The sequence below is a fragment of the Sus scrofa genome, chromosome 1, assembly GCF_054392235.1.
Source record: "Sus scrofa isolate SSC_HxYL_T2T_F1_AM1 chromosome 1, Sscrofa_HxYL_maternal_Yorkshire_Landrace_v2.0, whole genome shotgun sequence".
NCBI lineage: Eukaryota > Metazoa > Chordata > Mammalia > Artiodactyla > Suidae > Sus > Sus scrofa.
Genome location: NC_139383.1, coordinates 257,786,885 through 257,806,599, shown reverse-complemented (window position 1 = coordinate 257,806,599; position 19,715 = coordinate 257,786,885). Strand labels below are relative to the sequence as shown.

At 43.8% G+C, this 19,715-nt stretch overlaps 2 protein-coding genes across 2 annotated transcripts in view; both read right to left on the bottom strand.

The window, feature by feature from the left end:
- The window catches only part of TMEM38B (transmembrane protein 38B), a 774,558-nt gene that overhangs the window by 84,435 nt on the left and 670,408 nt on the right, over positions 1 to 19,715 (bottom strand). The gene's annotated exons all lie outside the window — the stretch shown is intronic.
- TAL2 (TAL bHLH transcription factor 2) lies at positions 716 to 9,616 on the bottom strand. Its single transcript, XM_013986329.3, is given in 2 exon segments — positions 716 to 1,176; positions 9,415 to 9,616. Coding segments are annotated over 2 exon segments (423 nt in total). The 5' UTR covers positions 9,510 to 9,616; the 3' UTR covers positions 716 to 848.

The window sequence follows — 19,715 nt, the reverse complement described above, 5'->3', positions numbered from 1 at the left end:
TAATATTTAGGTCTTCATAATTATATTTGACTGTTACAGGTCTTAAATCAGCACAAACTCAGGCTGAATTAAAAACTTTAGTATCTAATATCTAACATGTGAAACTAAGGTGTTAGAAAACCTATTTTAGCTGTTTTCATAAGAAAACTGTAAACAGTCATAAATTATCACGTCTTTGCCTATCACAAATATAATCCAACATTTGCTTTCGATATAACATATATATAACAGCCTGATGCAAGTGAGGCCTCACATTTCCACAGAGATAAGGATGCAGGGCACTTCTGCATGTATCTGCTGCCTTCCTGTGATCCTCATGTGTCAGAAGGGTTTTTCCTCCACAGATTTTCCCACAAGTCTCCAGGTTGGTATCTGCAGGGGTTATCTTTTTGTTTGCCTGTGTTGTTCACCCTTGATCAAATACCCCCATTTTTCAAAATAAACTTTAAAATATGTTTGGAGGGAAGCATTTTCAATTCATCCAAGATCCATTATGATATAAGTCCTTTCTTATAAATGAAAACATATTGAGTGAAACAGTGATTTTTCAAACAAGTTTTTAACCTATAGTTGTTGTTTTTTTTTTTTCAAACAACATCTTATACAGAACTTGGAATTATAAAATAGACAAAGACAGGCTGCTCTGCCTGAACCGCCAGGAGATGGTGGACTCCCAAGCCCTCGTGGCCCCCTTTCAGCATCCTGCAGCTGACCCTAAGCCACCTCCTATGAAACATAAATTCGTGCCTCACACATTATTCATCAAGTTAACTGGGGAATATGCAAATCGCTGTTGACAGCTAGTGACTTCTGAACCAGTGCCCAGGGTAATGACAGCCAGAGTCCCACTATGGAAGGTGGTGGCTTGGGCCAGGCGATGGAACCTGTTAGTCACCAAGGAGAGTCCTGTCTGGCAGGTGGGGTCCTTGAGGGAAGAGGCCCAGAATGTTTCCGGGGGCAGCCACTCCAGTTTGCTGTAGGCTTTGCTCCCCCAAGACCTTCACCAGGAAGTTGATGTACCTCATTGCCAGGCGAAGCGTTTCGTTTTTGCTCAGCTTCTTGTCGGGAGGGTGAGTGGGGATGAGCTTCCTCAGCCTGGCGAAGGCACTGTTGACGTTCTGCTGCCTCCATCGCTCTCGGGTATTTGTGAAGATCTTCCCGGTCATGTTGGAGTTCCTGAGACAAGGAAGAGAAAGGGCCCTGAGCGCCAACACCTTGTCAGAGGCCTGGTAGGTAGCACATGTCCTGCCAGCAACTTGAGACTAATCTTCTCCACCCAGATTTTAGGAACTGCATTTCCTCACTTGAAGGTGCTTTGAGTCCTTCTTTCAGCAAGGAAAGAAAATGTGGCAGAAAGAAGGGCAGGATAAGAACACCTTCCTTCAGCCTTTCTCTCCAGCTGTTTTGAAGACTAATACCCCCATGAATTCTTTTATAACCAACTCTTCCTAATTATTCATAATCAAGCACAGTGTATGATTGAGTACGTGTGGATAAAATACAAATTTAGCTAATAGGGAATTGAACATAGCTTTTTTGAGAAGAGGAGGGAGGGCACAGTGGTCCTAGGTTTCATTAACAGGATAATATTTGGAATGAAGAAGATGGCAGCACAACTGTCCTTAGCTCCAATTTTACCTGCAGGAGGGGGTCCACTGTGGTGAGAGCTAACATATTGGGACTGGACCACATTTAGAGGAGGATGAACAGGGTGATGAAGAGTCTTGAAACCCATTTGCCTGAAGGACAGAAGTGGGGTTATTTAGCATGACAAAAGAAGAAAAAAGAATGGGAAGGTAGGGGTGATGATTTGGCATGAATGCTGCAAAAGATAGCCAGGCTCCCCAAGGTTGAATTTGGATAACCTTTCCAACCCTGGGAGAGGTGATTATTATCATGTATTGCCCAATTTTAACTGTGCCATTTTTAATTCTTAGCAGCACGGGCCCCTTTGTTTAGGTGGCTTGGATTAACACGAGTTAATGGGAAGCTACATGGTGCATCCACAAACAAGCCAAAGCCCAGCTACCAGATGTTTGGTGCTCTTGGCTCATAGCTCAGTTTGCTGCCTACGACAGTCTCAGCAACCTGGGCAGAGGGCCCCTTCCTGTTCCCCCAAAGAGGAATATATTCTTAACTCCACACCTTTGCACATGCCATTTTCTGTCCTTTGAATTCCCTGCTCAATACCTTCTTGCCTATTTCTACACATTCTTTAAAAAGCAGATCAAATCCTCCTTTTCACTGCTATAAAGCCGTCCAGACCATCCCAGAGTCCCCATGACCTTCCCTCGCCAAACTCCTTCAGCATTGGTGGTAGACAAAGGCTATTAGGGGAGTTCCCGTCGTGGCGCAGTGGTTAACGAATCCGACTGGGAACCATGAGGTTGCGGGTTCGGTCCCTGCCCTTGCTCAGTGGGTTAACGATCCGGCGTTGCCATGAGCTGTGGTGTAGGTTGCAGACGCGGCTTGGATCCCGCGTTGCTGTGGCTCTGGCGTAGGCCGGTGGCTACAGCTCCGATTCAACCCCTAGCCTGGGAACCTCCATATGCCGCGGGAGCGGCCCAAGAAATAGCAACAACAACAACAACAACAACAAAAAAAAGGCTATTAGGAGAATTAAATAAGTTAGTATTTGTAAATCACTTATAACAGTACCTGACATAGTAATGGCTATAAAAGTGCTGGGGAATAAATACAACAAAATAATGAACATATTTATAAATAAAAATGATTTGTGAGCTATTGAGTATTCCTGATATCTTGTTTTTCTTTAACCAAGCCTGCTATAATCTCTTGGTTCTTGCTGCCTTTGTTCGTTTATTTTAACCCTTCCTGTAGACCTGCTCTGTGCCAGGCCCTTTACTATGATCTGGGTTCGTAGACATGGTTGGATGGGGTACTGGTGCCCAAGGAGCTTACTGGGTGTTCTGATGGAAGAGGTAACACATACACAAGCACTTAAAGATCACAACACAAGGTCCCACACACTAAGGAGCAAATCCAAAAATCACAGCAAGACCAAAATAGTCAAGTCAATGCCACTGAACTTTTCCCTAAATTCTACCTTTCTTTTATTTTTTTTTTGGGGGGTGGGGGTGCTTTCCTGAGGATATGAGTTTGTAGGTGAATGCCCCAAATATCTGAGATAAGTCATATATAGCGTCATGTACAATGTCAGGGATTCGGTAGGTGCCTCTCAAAATGCCGGTTTCCTTCCACACCTGTTGTCTGTGTTAACTGCCCAGGTGTGGAAGGAAACACATTACAGCAAGGAGCTGGAGGGTTAAAAATGGGCTTGTATGGGGAGTTCCTATAGTGGCTCAGCAGAAACGAACCCGACTAGTATCCATGAGGATGCAGCTTCCATCTCTGGCCCTGCTCAGTGGGTTAAGGACCCAGCATTGATGTGAGCTGTGGTGTAGGTCACAGACATGCTCAGATCCTATGTTGTTGTGGTTGTGATGTAGGCCGGCAGCTGCAGCTCCAGTTCAACCCCTAGCCTGAACTTCCATATGCCACAGGTATGGCCCTAAAAAGAGGGAAAAGAAAAATTGGCATGTATGGTAGGAAAAGGTGGGCCCATTCTTTGAAAAGAACCTAAATAAATGGTTTGTTGAAGCCCCACTGACTTGTGAGAAAGGAGATCCATTTCTTTCTTTCTTTTTTGGCCAGGGCCACAGCGTTTGGAAGTTTCTGGGACTGAACCCACGCTTCAGCAGTGACTCAAGCCACATCAGTGATGATGCCAGAAAGCAGATCCTTTTCTAACTTAAAACACTTGGAACTTCTGCCCCTCAACTTTTCTTCTATTTCAGTGGCCCTCAACTTGAGCTGTTCATTGGAATCACCCAGGTTGCACCCTAGACTAAATAAAAATCTCTGGGGGCACTGGTATTTTTTAAAACTCCACAGGTCGATCAGCTGGGTCCTCCAGGAAGCAGATGCCAGGTTGGATTGGATGTACAAGCAGTTTATTGGGAGTTAAGGCCTGTGAAAGATAAAAAGGAAAGAAAGCAGAATTGGGCAGAGAATGTCTTCAGACTACAATGCACATCGGGCACCTGCAAAAATGAAAGCAGGGAGGCAGCAAAACTGGCCAAAAGAACTTCAGGCTGCAATGAAGACCTGAGAAAGTGGCAGTCAACCCACAGAGAGCTCTGGGGCAAAGACTGCCTGTAGGGGATACCCCACTGTGCAAAACTGGCCAGATCACGATGGCAGCGCTGCCATGCTCAGTCATGGACTGGGGTCTGCTGCAGGAACAGAGGCTCATCCAGAGAGCTGCCCCTGAAGGCTGTCAGTTACCTGCACTTCTCACAGCTGAACTGCAAGTTTTTTCTCAAAGTGAGATCCAAGCCATATTCCTCCATGTGATCTCCACATGCAGCCAATGCTGAGAATGCTGCTCTACTCTCCAAACAGGAGCTCTGGGACCGAGCAAAATTTAGTCTAAGAAGGAAGCAGTATTTAGGGGAGTAAGGGGTCCAAACTATTATGTATAAAATAAACTACAAGGATGTATGGTACAGCACAGGGAATGTAGCCAATATTTTATAATAATTATAAGTGGAGTATAACTTCCAAAAATTGTGAACCATTATCCTATACGCCTATAACTTTTATAACTTGTATATCAATATGCTTCAATAAAAGAATAAATAAAATTCATAAACGAGAAAAAAACAGAAGGAAGCAGTATATTCACATACAAGATACCTGCCATCCTGGGGTAAAGCACAGCAGGAAAGCAAAATAGCATAGTGGTGGTGGGCGGGAGCACCTTCTCCCTGAGACATAGATGTGTGTTCCCATTACAACATCAGACATTAGTCAGCCATGAGGCACTGCACAGGTCACTTCCCCTGAGCCTCACTTATCAAATGGGTTAATGATACAATTTTCTCCTCACAGGGTTGTTGTAAGGACTCAATGGAATACTGCACATGAAAGCATGGCATGAACTAGAAAGTAAGGAAAAATAAGAGCAAACTGAGCACTTGCATTGTGCCAGGTGCTGTTTCCACATATTAACTCACACTGTATTCAGATGTGAGCGGCACTGGCTGTAATGACAGCATTGTGGACATTGCTGGGACTGGCCTAGGGACAAAGACAGTTTCAAGAAGTTATTTCACTACACAGAGTGTTTGAATCTCTGCCGTTCCATAGGGACCAAATGGTGATCCAGTTAATTCAAACAAGTCACTCACTATCACTTCCAGTCCCTAATTCTGCAGGAGTTGGCCATCAGTCGGCCATGGTAGTTAGGAGCACTGGCTAGGGAACTAGAACCCTGATCTGGCTTTTGGCTCTACTCATCCTAGCTCTGTGACCTTGAGCAATCTCTTAACCTCTCTGTGCTTCAAATGCCTCATAAGTAAAGGGCAACTCAGGGTACTACTTGTGAGGACATATAAAATGATATAAAGCACCTGAGTGCAATCTTTGGCACACAGTAAGTGTTCAATAAATGTTAAATGATTATACCCACAAAGAAAACAGAGAAAAGCAAATGTTCAATGTAACATATTTTTTTTGTCCTAATGAAGAAGCTACAGTGCAGGAGAGAAGGTCTGAACTTTATATATTTTGCTCTATAAGAATATACAATGCGGTGTGTGTGTGTGTATGTGTGTGTGTATGCAGAGCAAAATATCTGGAAAGATTCAGGCCAAACTGTCAACAGTGCTTCCTTGGAGAAGGACAGTGGGTTGGGGGAAGACAGAAACAGGAGATGTGGTTTTTATTCTATGTACTTTGGCATTATTTTACAGTTCTGTAATAAAAAAAATTCATATATTATTTGTTTCATAATAGAAAAAAATTCGTGGGCTTAATGTAGAGAGATTGGGCTTTAAATCCCAGCTTCTAATTTCCTAGTTACATGATTCTGAGACAAACAGTTAACTTCTTTAATTTTTTTTTTTTTTTTTTTTTTTGGTCTTATTGCCATTTCTTGGGCTGCTCCCGCAGCATATGGAGGTTCCCAGGCTAGGGGTCGAACCTACACCAGAGCCACAGCAACGCTGGATCTGAGCCGCGTCTGCAACCTACACCACAGCTCACGGCCACGCCGGATCATTAACCCACTGAGCAAGGGCAGGGATCGAACCCGCAACCTCATGGTTCCTAGTCGGATTCGTTAACCACTGAGCCACGACGGGAACTCCCAGTTAACTTCTTTAAACTTCAGTTTTCTTCTCCAGAAAATAGAAATAAACCCATCAAGAGGGTTCTTGGGAGGATTAAAAGAGGCACTATATAAATATACAAATGAGACACAATGTGCTTGGCACATAGGTGCTTAATAAGAGTTCCCTTCCCTAAACAGATGTGTTATTATTCCAGAGAATAGCATTTTTCGATCACCTATAGGCCCCCAGGACATCTCCCCACACAGATTCTTAATTGCCTTTCCTGCTTCTGTCTGGGTTGGAGAGGCCAGTGCTGTTCTGAGGACCCAGTGGTAAAGAGAATCATGGCAGTTCAAGTTCACTGGCTGGCCTCAGCTTCCTCCACTAGCCACTTAGGTCTACTTCCTCTCTCTGTGGAGACACTGCTGGTCAGACCCATGTTCAAATGCAATAAGACAGCTTTAGTACAACTCTCACTAACCTCATCTGCCAGATACTATGTTGGCTGCAGGACACTGAGAAGCCCACTGCCTTGTGACACACAGAGAGAAGCACAGGGGCTGTAGGAGCAGAGAAACAGAACTTAACTTAGGCACTCTATAGGGCTTCCAAACTGAAAAGGGTTATCCCTAAGGCCTCTTTCCGTGCTGAAATGCCATAATGCCCTGCCTTTCATCTAACCTAGGTAATTTCTAAATAACTTGCCTTTGGATCTGCAATGAAAATATGAGGTTGTCAATTTGTACCCAATTACAGCAATTACACCTAAAATATGAAAGTGTGGACCTAAATCAAGAGTATTTAAAAAAAAAAAAACAACTCTCCAATTTTGCTCAGACCTAGGAGCCAGGACTATGGGAACAAAGTTACTTTTAAGCTTCTCTTGTCAAAAGAGGCTTTAGCTCATTCACCAGTCCCATGGGGGGTCTTTTTCAAGCTAGGAAGAAAAAGATTAGGCTGGATAAACTAACTGGTGTTCTCTTCCAAGAGGGCTCCATGCTATTGTGCCAGAAGCAGACAGAGGAAGTGGGGAGAAGAGATGGCAGGCTTCTGAAATGTAGCATGGCCATCCTAGGATGTGCTTAATAATTACTTGTTGATTTATGCTCAAGTGTGTCATTCTCCTTCTCCATAGGGGGAAATAGAAATCAGTGATTTAACAAGCTAGAAAAACTCAAAGTAGAAGTCACTGGAAAATTACTAAAGTACTTAGTAAATAAAGGAAAATGGCATTTAGTGTTTTTCCATTTGCAGGGACTGATTGCTGCTAATCTTGATTCAGAGTAATTTAAGGGCTTAAAAAACACTCCAGATGCCACAGAATCTGAGAACTTCTGACAGCTGTTGAAACAGGGTGAAGCTTTTTGTCCCAGGTCACACATCCCTGCGTGTCAGAACTTGGGTCCCAAGCCTGAGTATTTATGCATCTATGTCACCACTGACTCCTGCTGAGTCGGGGTCCATAACCTTTTTTGTGCCATGGACCTTTTTGCAGTCTAGGGAAGCCTGGGGAGGATATTGTCTCAGAACAATGATTTCAGATTCATAAAGGAAAAAGTCTTTGGTTCCCTTCTCAGAGTATAAATTTTAAATGCATGAATTAAAATAGAAACATAAAAAACAATTACACTTAATAGGTATTAAAATAATTCTAAATGCAATACAGTAATACCTGTGCTTCACTTTTAACACATTAAATAATTAGAATTGTTACCATGATTTTTAAGTAGTGATATGTAAGTGATTTTTCAGACCTGTAACATCTGTAATCTGAGTTGAAAGTTTCTATGATTTCTTTTGATGACAAAGTCATCAGCTTTGCTAGTTGCCACTATAGTTTATTAGTCACATTCATAAATATAGGAAATGCTAAATTTAGATTAAAGGTTAATAGACACAAAGATAATTTTTTCCCATCCGGATATATAGAACCCCTGAATTCTCTCCACACACCCCCACTGGGTGGGTGTCATGGTCCCCAGGTTAAGAATGTCTGGGCAGAAGGACTGTCATGGTAAACTGAAGAGGAATATAGCTGTGCACAGACTCTATACTGTCCCCATGGAAGGTAGCAGGTTACTGCAGAAGAGGACAACAGCTGTGCCCCCAGGGAAGGTAACCAACGCCCCAGATAGGAGCTGCTCCTTTTTTCTGTGGGTGTTTTCTGGACACAGAGCCCAGGTTAACTAGAAAGGTTACAGCACAGAAGTACAGCTAACATTCCTATGGCAGCCTGACCCAGGAACTCAGATTTACACTGCTCTTTTGTCATAAGATTTTAAATTTCTCCTACTGACATTTGGTCCTATGTATTTGTCTCTTCTGTCTTTTTTTTTTTTTTTTTTTTTTTTTTAAGTAAGTGAAAATACCATCCAGAAAGAGGGCGGTGAAAGGTGGTTTATACAATTGGGTTAGAGGAAAGTGCCTAACCTCCAATACTAGGCACAGCTTTGCCTTTAGAAATTATTATAGAAGTAACACAGGCTCACTAAGGAAAAAAAAAAAAATCAAGCAGTACACAAATGATAAAGCAAAAAATAAAAGCCCCCAGCTCCATCCCTCTACCTGTTCAATGTCATTCCTAAGCAGTAGCCTTTTCATTGGGGGAGTGTGTGTATCCTTTATGTAAAAATATGTATCCTGGGAGTTCCCATTGTGCCTCTGCAAAAATGAACCCGACTAGTATCCATGAGGACACAGGTTCATCCCTGGTCCCACTCAGTGAATTAAGCAGAGAGCTGTGATGTATAGGTCCCAAACGCGGAACTTCCATATGCTGCACTTGTGGCCCTAAAAAGAAAGAAAATAAAATCTTTAAAAATCACGATACATACTATTATGCAATTACTCTTCTCACTAGACAATTCTACATGTTGATATTTTAAGTAAGTACATTTACTATGACTGTGGGTCTTTGAATGGGCACATGGCGCACTGGGAATGCCACCTGATCCAAAATGCCCTCAAACCTCAGCACCTCACCGCCCACCCAGCTCAACTGCCCTTGACCGCTTCACTTCCCGGTTTATCCCTTTTTCTAAGTTTTGCTCCCCCTGGCCGGCAGTGCCCGCCTAATGACTTACAAGTTCGGGCGTCCAGGTAAGCATCTCGGCTAAAGACACCTGAGGGGTGTCTGGGAGTTCTCACCGAGACGCAGAAGCTGCCTAAACGTCCCTCGGAGATGCCCTAGGGGGTCGCACATCAAGGCTCAGCAGCCCCGACAACACGCGCCACTGCCACTGCCCCTGCCCCGCGGAAAGACCCCAGGTCTTCTCACCGAGTCTCTTTGGTGGCTGCCACCAAGTCACCTCCACACCCCTGCCCTCTGGGGCGAGTGCGGCTGGGACCTGTGCCGGAGACTCGTTGGCGCATAAACCCCGGTGGCGCCCACGTCCCTCTCGGAGTCCACGCACCTCCGTCGGAGCCGGGAGCCCGTGCAGTATTTGTCACCGTCACCGTTGCTGGCCGGGTAAGCCCTCGTCTGGGCGCCTCGCCTCTGTTGAGCCTTTATAGGACCCCGCCCTTTGTCTCCAGGCCGTTCACGCCCAGGACTCTGCAGGTCCCTCCCCACCCCTGCGCCCTAGCTTCTCTGGACCAGCCTCCCTGCGCCCTAGAAACCAAGCAGAGGCGGAAGGAGACCCTGCTTTGTTTAAGGCGTTGAAAGGGGAGGGGGTTCTGCCACCCACTCGGACCACAGCGAGGCTGGCAGAGGCTGGCCGAGGATGGCCAGCGGTTTACCAGCTCTCTTCTCCAATGTCTATAAACCTCAGAAAGTCTGTGCCCTGTGGCCAGCTCATCAGATGTCAGTCGTTTCAGCCTCAGTGAGTCTCCAACTGCAGCTCCAGAACCACTTGCTTCAGAATCATGGGTGAGGGGAGGTGGATTTCAACACCCGCGACCCTGACCCACCAGATCAGGTTTTCAGAGAATGGCATCCAAAATCTGTCTTTTTGATAAGTATCCCGAGGAGATTAAGATGTACAGAGAAGTTAAATCATCACTGCACTGGACAGATTCCCGGATTTATCATCTCAGTTTCCAGAGCACCCGGGTGGGCGCGGGGCGGGGCGGGGGAGGGGGGGGACTTGGTATTTCAGGGTGGCTTCATTGGCCTTCCTGCTTCTGCACTTTCCTCTTTCTGCCTATTCTCCAACATCACCCAGAATGAGCCTAGGAAAACCCAAGCAAATCAGGTTCCTGCCACTTCTCACTCAAAACCTTTCCCTGTCTCCCCATTTCATTCAGACTTAAGCTGAAGTAATTGCAGTGCCTCCCAGATACCATCTACCTGACTTTTTTGTTCCTTCTCTCCCTGGGGGACACTCAGCTCTAGTCACTCTGACCCCTGCTATTTCAGAAACACACCAGGCACCCTCCTGCCTCAGGGCCTTTGCACTGTTTCCACTGTCTGAAACACTCTTCCCCCAAGTTAGCCTCACAGTTCTCTCCCTCACCTCCTTTCATTCATTCAGCAATTATTATTGAGTGCCCACTCTGGGCCAATTGAGTACCCACTCTGGGCCAGTGCCTCTTGTAGGCACTAGGGATACAACTTTACAATAAAAGAAATTTTTCTGCCTTATGGAATTGGCATTTTTTAGGTCTTTGCTCACATGTCACCTTCTCAAACAGGATTCTCTGAATCTCTGATACCTAAAATTGCACCTTCACACCCAGGACTCTTCATCTTTCTGCCCTGCTTTGTTCTTCTCCTTGGCACTCACTGCATTTAGTAATATTTTTCTTATTTATCTTGTTTGTTTCCTCTCCAACCCCAGTGAACAGGTGTTCTTCAAATGTAGGTTGATAAATGAATGGATAAGCAATAAACTTCTACATATCACATTCTCTGAAGGACCCAGCTAGGGTCTGGCACAATAAATTCACAAATGCATTAAAGCTTAGGGGATAAGAGCAAAGGACTCTGGATTTGTATTACCCAGGTTGAAATCCCCAATCTACTCACTTGTGTGACTGTATGAAAATTATGTAACTTCTCTCTGCCTCAATTTTTTCACCTCTAAAATGAGGACAATGATGAAAGGATTATGAGGATTAAATGAGAAAAACAAACAGGTAAAGAATTTAGCACTGTGCCTAGCACACAGTCAGACTATTATAAAGTTTACTGTGGTAAATTGTATTTGATTACAACTACTGACTCACTTCCCTGTAAGAGGTTATACAGCCCTGCCCATTGCCATGTGACTGGCTGAGAATCCCTGTAGGGAAAGGGAGAGCACTTCCCAGCCCCATCCTTTTTCCGACTTGGCCATGTGACTTGCATCAGCCAACAGAATGTGAGCAGACTTGATGTGGTGGTGATGGAGCAGAAACTTTTAAGAGTGATGGCTGGTTGGGCTCAGTTGTGAGAAAATGATGTTTGGGGTTGCTCTCTCAGCCAGGAAGCCATGGAGCTAACCCATAGCTAACCACAACCTTCATGTAACACTAGAGAAGAATAAATCTTTGCTGTTGTAAACTGCTGAGATTTGGGGGTTTTTGTCCCCCCCCTCAAAAAAAATGAATACTGTTCATATTATAAATAAAAAAGCTGTTGCACCAATTGCTAGGTTCTCAGAGGGCAAGAAAGGGGAGAAGATTCTGTATCCGCCTTCAAGGAGTTCACAGTCTTTGGGAGGAAGAGGACACAATGAAGATGACTAGATACATGACAGATGGTCCTGAGTGCCAGAGAGTATGAAATTGGAGTTAGAGAAGGAAAGATTCCACCTGGGGGATCAGCAGTTGCTCATGGGAGGGGTGATATTTTAACTGTATCTTGAGGTAGGGCTGCCTCTGACATCTCTGGGGCCCAGGACAAATGGAGACTCCATCCCCATCCTCATTCTTTTCCCACCCCCAGCTCTGTCCTGTTCTGTGAAGGGCCTTGTGTATATGACGTGGACTCCCAGCCCACATGGATCTATGGAACAGCCCTGTGCAGGCTCTGAAAAAGGGCTTGTGGCCATTTGAGCAGAAATGTAGGGGTTCTGGATACCCAGAATGTGGTCTAGAATGTGGGAAAGGGGTACCTGGTGGGCACTGGAGGAGGGCCAGAGCAGGGCCATCTAAAGCATAGAAAACAAGGCAGATGCCCCATTTGTCTGGATGTAAGATGAGAAATGCTAGGTAGGAATGATACATATAGGTATAGAGGAGAGGGCAGTGAAGGCAGTTAGCTGTGTGCCTCAAACATGGGAGTGACGTGTTTAGATTTCCAGGTTACAAGGCTCATTCTGGTGTTCAATGACAGATTGGAGGATGGGTTGAAGAGAATAAACTGGTCAGTTATGCATAGGCACAAAGGGCCCTTTAGGAACATAATCTAATATTTGGAGTAAGCAATCCTGATTTGTCCTTTCTGCCCTTCTGTCTTCTTTGTGTGCTATGGAGTGGAACTGCTGCCTCATGGTGCCTTGTGGTGCCCATGCTCTTCCATCCTACCTTTTGTATCTCAATTGTGATAGTGCACATGTCAGAATTTAAACCAAGAACTTACATTACCCTTCATCTCAGCCAAAATTCTGTGAGGTTATGTATTCATAAATGGCATTCTATGGTTGTAAAAAAAAAAAAAAAAGAAAGAAAGAAAAAAGAAATAAAGAAAAGAATTGTATCAACTGCATAGCAAGATGATAGAAATGTATGATGCCAAGGGAAACAAGAGCATAAAACAGGAACTGTGCACAACTGGACAAGGACTGAGAGATGGGACAAGGGAAAATGAGATGAGGACTGCAGAGAAGGGAACCCAGATCTGTGGCACAGTGAAACCAGGGTCAGTATTTGTTTTCTCCTCTAAAGTTTCTTCCATGTTATTGTTTGTTTTATAATGTTTGGAACGGGGGCAACTGTTTTGGTTGCCCTTAGCAGAGAATCTTCAGTGTGATGGGCCCTCTCCCATCCTGCTCTGCCAGTGTAGAGAGTTTAGGGGCGAGGTCTTGCAGGGGAAAGGGTTGAAGTAGGAATTTACATAATCCGATTATTGGGGGATTAGGTTTGGGCAGCTAAATGCCTCTGTGTGCTTGAGCTAAAACCCTTACTATTCATGGCTCTCACCGCCCCCTGGAGAGACTGCACCTGCGGGCTCCTGGGGAGGGACTAAGGGGCTGGGGAGGGAAGGGCAGGTCACTAGGAGGGTTCAGGCATTGTCAGCCTCTCTGGTTCTACTGGCTTAATTGATCTGTCTGGATTAGCCTCTGAATACTGGATATCTAGACCTGGGCAGGGGTTGTCAGCTTCAGGAAAGACCAACCTGAGGTTTTCAGAAAGGATTTCTGTGAGCCAAGGTGGTTGTGAGCCAAGGACATTTTGGCTAGAAGTCAAGCATCGGCTCTACCCAATCTTAAAACTCCCTTCTTCCTGCTTCATTCTTAGCCTCCTTCCCAATCCCCAATTCCGCACACCCAGGACCCAAAGCATCATCATTTCTCCATTTCTCCAGTCACACATCCATCCCTCCTTCTATTCATCTATTCTTAAGCTTCCACCAACTTATTCATTACATGAATTAGCTGGTTTCTGGTAGGTAATAGAATTTACTACCAAATCCTAGACAGGTCTTGTACCTTTTAAGTCAATTTTGGTATGCTGACATATAAACTTTGACATTTTCCTATTTATTTATTTATTTATTTTGCTTTTTAAGGCCACACCCGTGGCATATGGAAGTTCCTGGGGCTAGGGGTCAAATCAGAGCTGCAGCTGCCAGCCTACATCACAACCACACCAATGTGGGATCTGGCAATGTGGGATCCAAGCTGCGCCTGCAACCTACACCACAGCTCACAGCAGTGCCGGATCCTTAACCCACTGAGCGAAGCCAGGGATCAAATCTGTAACCTCATGGATACTCGTCAGGTTCATTACCACTGAGCCACAACAGGAACTTCTGACATTTTCCCATTTATTAATAATGTGTTATATACAGCTTTTAAAGATATCTCTGAATTTATGTTATCACCTTTCTCATTCCTCATGTTAAGTCTTAATGATTTCTTTCTCCTCTTCACTAGCTTTGCAGAGCCTGTCCATTTTATTTTTCTTTTAAAAAACGACCTCTGGGGTTCACCATTTTTCTGATTTTCTAATGTATTAATTTGTACTGTATCTTTTAACTTTTTAATTTTTAGACTCTGGTTTTCATCTTTTTTAAAAATCGAGGTATCTTTGGCTTATAACATTATAGAAGTTTCATGTGTACAATGTTATATTTCAACTTCTGTATATATTACAGTGTGCTCACCAACAATAGTTTCTATCCATTACCATACAGTTGACCACCCCCCCTCCACCCGCTTCCCCTCAGGTAACCACTACTTCATTCTTTATAACTACATGTTAGTTTTTGTTTGGTTTGGCTTGTTCATTTTTTTTTTTAATATTCCACATGAGTGAAATCATAATTATGTCTTTGATTTATTTCACTTTCTACCACATCTCTAGTAAATCTACTCTTTCACATTTGCTTATGTTATTTTTGTTCTTTCTCGAACTCCCATCCTTAGATACTTTTTTTATGTTATTGATTATCATTCTTTCTTGTTTAGAAAGAAAAGCATTTCAGGCTATGGATTTTCTTCTGATATACCTCTGGAGTCATCCTGCATTTCCATTTGTAGTCTTTTCGGAAGGCAGCTATGCTCACCACTATACCACCAACGCTGCACCATTTGTAGTCTCTTTGCCATTAGCTTCCAATAGATATTGGAACAGATACTGCATATTTAAATTCCTTGTGAAAGCTTTTTAGAAACTTCCTTATTGTTGTATTTTTGGTAACCATTTGCTATTAATTTCTAATTTTAATGCAATGTAGTTAAATATATGCCTCTCATAGTTTTTGCTTTGGGATATTTATTGAATTTCTCTTTGGCAAAACATGTATGATCAACTTCTATAAATGATCCATAGGTAACAGAAAAGAAGGTATATCTTCTGTTTGAAAAATAAAATGTTTTTAATACACATCCACTAAATTGATCCTCTAGGGAGTTCCCGCCATGGCACAGTGGTTAACGAATCCCACCAGGAACCATGAGGTTGCGGGTTCAATCCCTGACCTCGCTCAGTGGGTTAAGGATCCGACATTGCCGTGAGCTGTGGTGTAGGTTGCAGACGCAGCTCGGATCCCTTGTTGCTGTGGCTCTGGCGTAGGCCAGTGGCTAGAGCTCTGATTCAATCCCTAGCCTGGGAACCTCCATATGCCGCGGAAGCAGCTCAAGAAATGGCAAAAAGACAAAAAAAAAAAAAAATTGATCCTCTATATTCTTAGGAATTTGGGTCTGTTTGATTGGTTAGAGAGTGTTGTGTGGAAATCTCCCTCTATGTGTCAGGTATGTTCCTTTCGGTTTCTCCAGAAGTGTTTGCTTTAGCTCTTTTTACCTTGAGATACAGTGTATATGGCACATAGAAGTTTTACTGATTCAGATAAGTGTGCCCTGTGTCAATATAAAATTACCCTCTTTGCCTTACTTTTTGTCATGAATTCCATTTTGTTTTATATTATTACAACTCATCGTTTTTAAATTTGCATTTTACAAATAAAACTGCCCTTTCTTTTACAATTAAATTTGACAGTATGTGGGTGTTACTTCTGGTCATAGGTTTTGTCTTTCTGTGATACTTTATTTGGAAATTTTAATTCTTTTGAGTTTTTTTTTTTTTTTTTTTAAGTAGCCTCTGTCTCCATTTTGAATTCTTGAAAATATGTCTCATTCTAGTTTATTTGCTTTTGATGAACAAATGCAAGAATGCTGATTCACTTCTCCAAACAGCTGCCTCAGGTCTGCCCCACTTTTTCATCAGAGGTCGCAAAGCTTGTTTCTGTAAAGCGAATGCTTCTAAGGCCATGGAGGGAGTTTTTGGTGATTGTTTATTTCTTCTTTAGGGAGATGAGAAGAACATTCTGGCTGCTGTATGGAGGGGGCCAAGAAATGATGTGGAGAGACTAGGAGGCTGTGGCAAGAATGCAGGCAAGAGGGGATAATAGCTTGACCTGGGGAGTAGATCAAGTACCAACTCTGGGCCACACACTGAATTCTCTACCCCTATTACTAAGTACTAAATGTCATGCTAGGAATTTCACCCAATCTTCCCATTTAATATGAGAAATTATATATTTTTTATTATAAAGTTACATTAACAATAGGTTATTAGCCTAAACAAAACAAAACATTGCTCCCAAACAATTTAACTCCAAAATAGATTTAGTATTTAGCTAAACACTAAAATATACACCCAACGAAATAAGCCTTCCCATGTAGCTCTGTTTTACCAGCAATTCTCACACAAACACCCTTCCAGAGCCAGCAGAGGTTGTAAATTCTCCTGGATGTTAATGTCACTCCATGCACAGGACCCACAGTGCAGCCTGGCAACTAGCTCACCTCCTGGAGACTCTTCCTGCCTTCCTGCCTTCCCTACACTAACCGCCCCTTAAAAAAAAAAAAAAAAATAGCAGAGGAAGTACCTGCTCTATGAGGAAAGCAAGTGATATGAAAAGCAGGGTGGCGTGTGGAAGGGAGGAATGCACTGACATAGCCCACACCTCTACTCTTGTGTTAGGAGGGGTGCTGGAAGGGTGAGAGTTTTGGTCTTCTCTCATGAGGAAGGAGAGATTTGGCTGTTTCATCATCATTTGGGCTCTTTCCTGAGGTCATTCCCTAGTCATGACAGACAAGGAAAGATGCTAGAGACTAGAGTCCTTGAGGTACACAGGTTGCGTGGCCCTGGACACACGCATAGATGAGAACAACAAAGGAAAAAACTATACCAATTCAGGAGGAAACAAACCTGCACTCCACTGTGTTGTTCCCATGCAGCACACAGTGACTTTTGTTGACAAAGGAGGGGTCACAATATTATTTTATAAACAAAGTTATCCTTTCTTGGAAGCTTGCCACACCCTGCTGCTTAGTCCAGTTACCAGATATACTCCACTGGAGAGGCAGTGAGTGTCAAGTCTCAGGGATGGTCCTCAACTGGATCTGCATGTAAGGAGCCCTGTTTGAATAAAGAAGAGGTTGAGAGTGATCCATCGTCAATCCAAATCCAATTTTCAAAGTTTCCCTGCACTGCTGTTTAACACTTTTGAACTGCCCCCATTCATGCCTTTCTTCCTGTCTCGACTCTTTGGTGTCTGCTGTCTAACCCTGCACCTTGCCTGGAATAAGTTATAATGATGAGGTTACTTACTGGTCTGGATTGTAAGTAGAGGAATTCCTTAATTAGTTTAGAGGCTCACTGCTGCTTTATAACTTTCTCAATTAAATTGGCCACTATTTAAGAAGTAAAAACTTGGTCAAATAGCAAAAAATTAAAAAAAAAAAAGGAAAAAAGAAAAGAAATCACTCTTCTGAGTCTGTTTTCTATGGGAATAATAAATGTCATTGATATGCCTGTGGACAAAGTGGGATAAGATACTGAGAAATACCAAGTGGAAGGCAGTTTGGTGTAGAAGCTGAGAGAAGGCCTTACATTATGCTTTGGAGGCAGACAGGTTTGAATTCCTGCTCTGACACTAGCTGCCATTCTGGGCAAGTTACCCTCTCTCAGTCTCAATTTGCTCCAGCTCATTTGCTAAATTTCCGGTTTGTAAACTGAAAATAATAACAATTTCATGGGTTATTGTGAAGATTCAGTGCACTAATGTACATAAAGTCAGTGATTTCTAGTAAATGCTTTAAAAATGTTTTTAAAAGTACATGCTTTAAAATTTAGAGTAAAGTGGTAATAGACCTCTAATAAAAACCATGGGTGTTCAATAAATAATTGTTTTATTTTTATTACCAGAAAAACGCTATCCAAAAACTAGATGGGAATTTGAACACATGCCTCTAATTTCCTCAAGGGTGCTTTTATTTTTTTCTTTCATTTGCCCAACCCAATATCCTGGCTCTCACCTCTCTCCTACTTGCTTTGAGTCCTGCTCTGCTAAGAAGCATGTATTTCCTTCCACTAACTGAAGCAAACGGCCCAGGGCTGGACGAGAGAGGTGTCAGAGGCAGGGAAGAAAAAGCTTCTCTGGAGCATCAGACTCTCTTTTAATTTTCACTCCCCAGACCCAGGACCCCTTGATAACACTTCCCCCCAAAACACATTTCCCCACCAAGACACCTGGTGTTGAGGTCAGGCGGGTATCTCTGTCCAGAGCAAATGTTGACCATTGGGGCAGAAAGCAGGGCACATGTCCCCCCTCAAGTGAGTAGGCTTTTCTTCCCTTAGTTACCAATTAGCCAGACGCACAGCCCTGGGTGAGCCCAGCTGCTGACACTCTCAAGACCAGGTTGGCTTGGCCTCAACTTTGGAGGCTTGGAGCTGTGAGTGCTTCTATTTCCAGTCAATAAAGCCAAGGGCAGTGGGAAAGCCCAGGAGGTGGGGGTGGGCAGAACCAGGTACTGGAGAAATGAAAGGGATGGGGTGCGGCTCCCCTTTCCCTTTTTAAATTCTCTGGCCTTTGTATATGACACATGATTCATCAACGGGCCCCCTAGATGAGGATTTAGATGCTCTGTGGGCAGCAGATAAGAGTGCAGCCTTAGACAGAAAGTAAATGCATTGAATACTCCCCAGAAAGTCAATAGTGTCAGGCTTATCAGCTGTCTTCATTCCCCGCTCAGCCCCCTGGGGACCAGGAGTTGAAATAAAGGCCATGGCTCCAGGGGCTGAAGAGTGGAGGTGCAGGATTGGGCTGGGGAGGGGCCTCTACCCCAGGCTGAATTTTAGGCAGGTGGGAAAAATCTGCCAGGCAGGCCTGAGCTACCCAGAGCATTGAGCTTCCCAGACTGACAAATCCCAAAGCAAATACATATACCAAGAGGATGAGAGAGGCACCCCCACACCCCTTAAATCCAGCTGATGCTTTCAGGAGGCTCTCCTGGGGCTTCTTAGGAAAATTAAAGGATGTTCCTTTAAATATAACCAATAAAAAAAAAACTTTAGAGGAAACCCTGACTTCTCACCACAGTTCTCACCTTTGCTTTTCATAATAGAGACACGTCTGCACTACCCAAGAACACATCCATCTTTTCCAGCTGGCAGAGATTTGGTTTTTTGGCAAATTGTCTGAAATAAGTGGGTTACCAGCTGGAGTTTCAGACATGATTCTGAAATTCACACTGTAGCTGAAGCAGACTCTTTAACAAGATACTACTTGTGCTTGGCTCCCCTCCACTCACTACCCCTGTGACCCCAGCTGATGGGGGCCCAAGCCTTTCCATGAGGGTAGGAGGTAGGTTGAGGAGAGAGACATCAATTGCCATCATCAAAGCACTAGCATGGGCTATGCTCCTAGTAAAACTAGAATAGTTCCTCTTTACCCTTTGGAGACCAGAGTTTCCAGAGGTGAACAGACAACATGGAAATGCGGATCAGGTTAAAACCCTGGATTGAAGCCCATCTCCTTTCCCAGCGCCCAGAGCTAAGCCCTGTGGTGTCCCCACAGGGAGAGTCCAAACTGTCCTGCAGGTATAGCAATGGCTCCAGCCCCATCCTCACATCTCTCACATTGCCTGCACTGTGGTACCCAGGCCTAGCCCTGACCACTGTGTCTTCATGTGTCCCCACTCCCCTCCC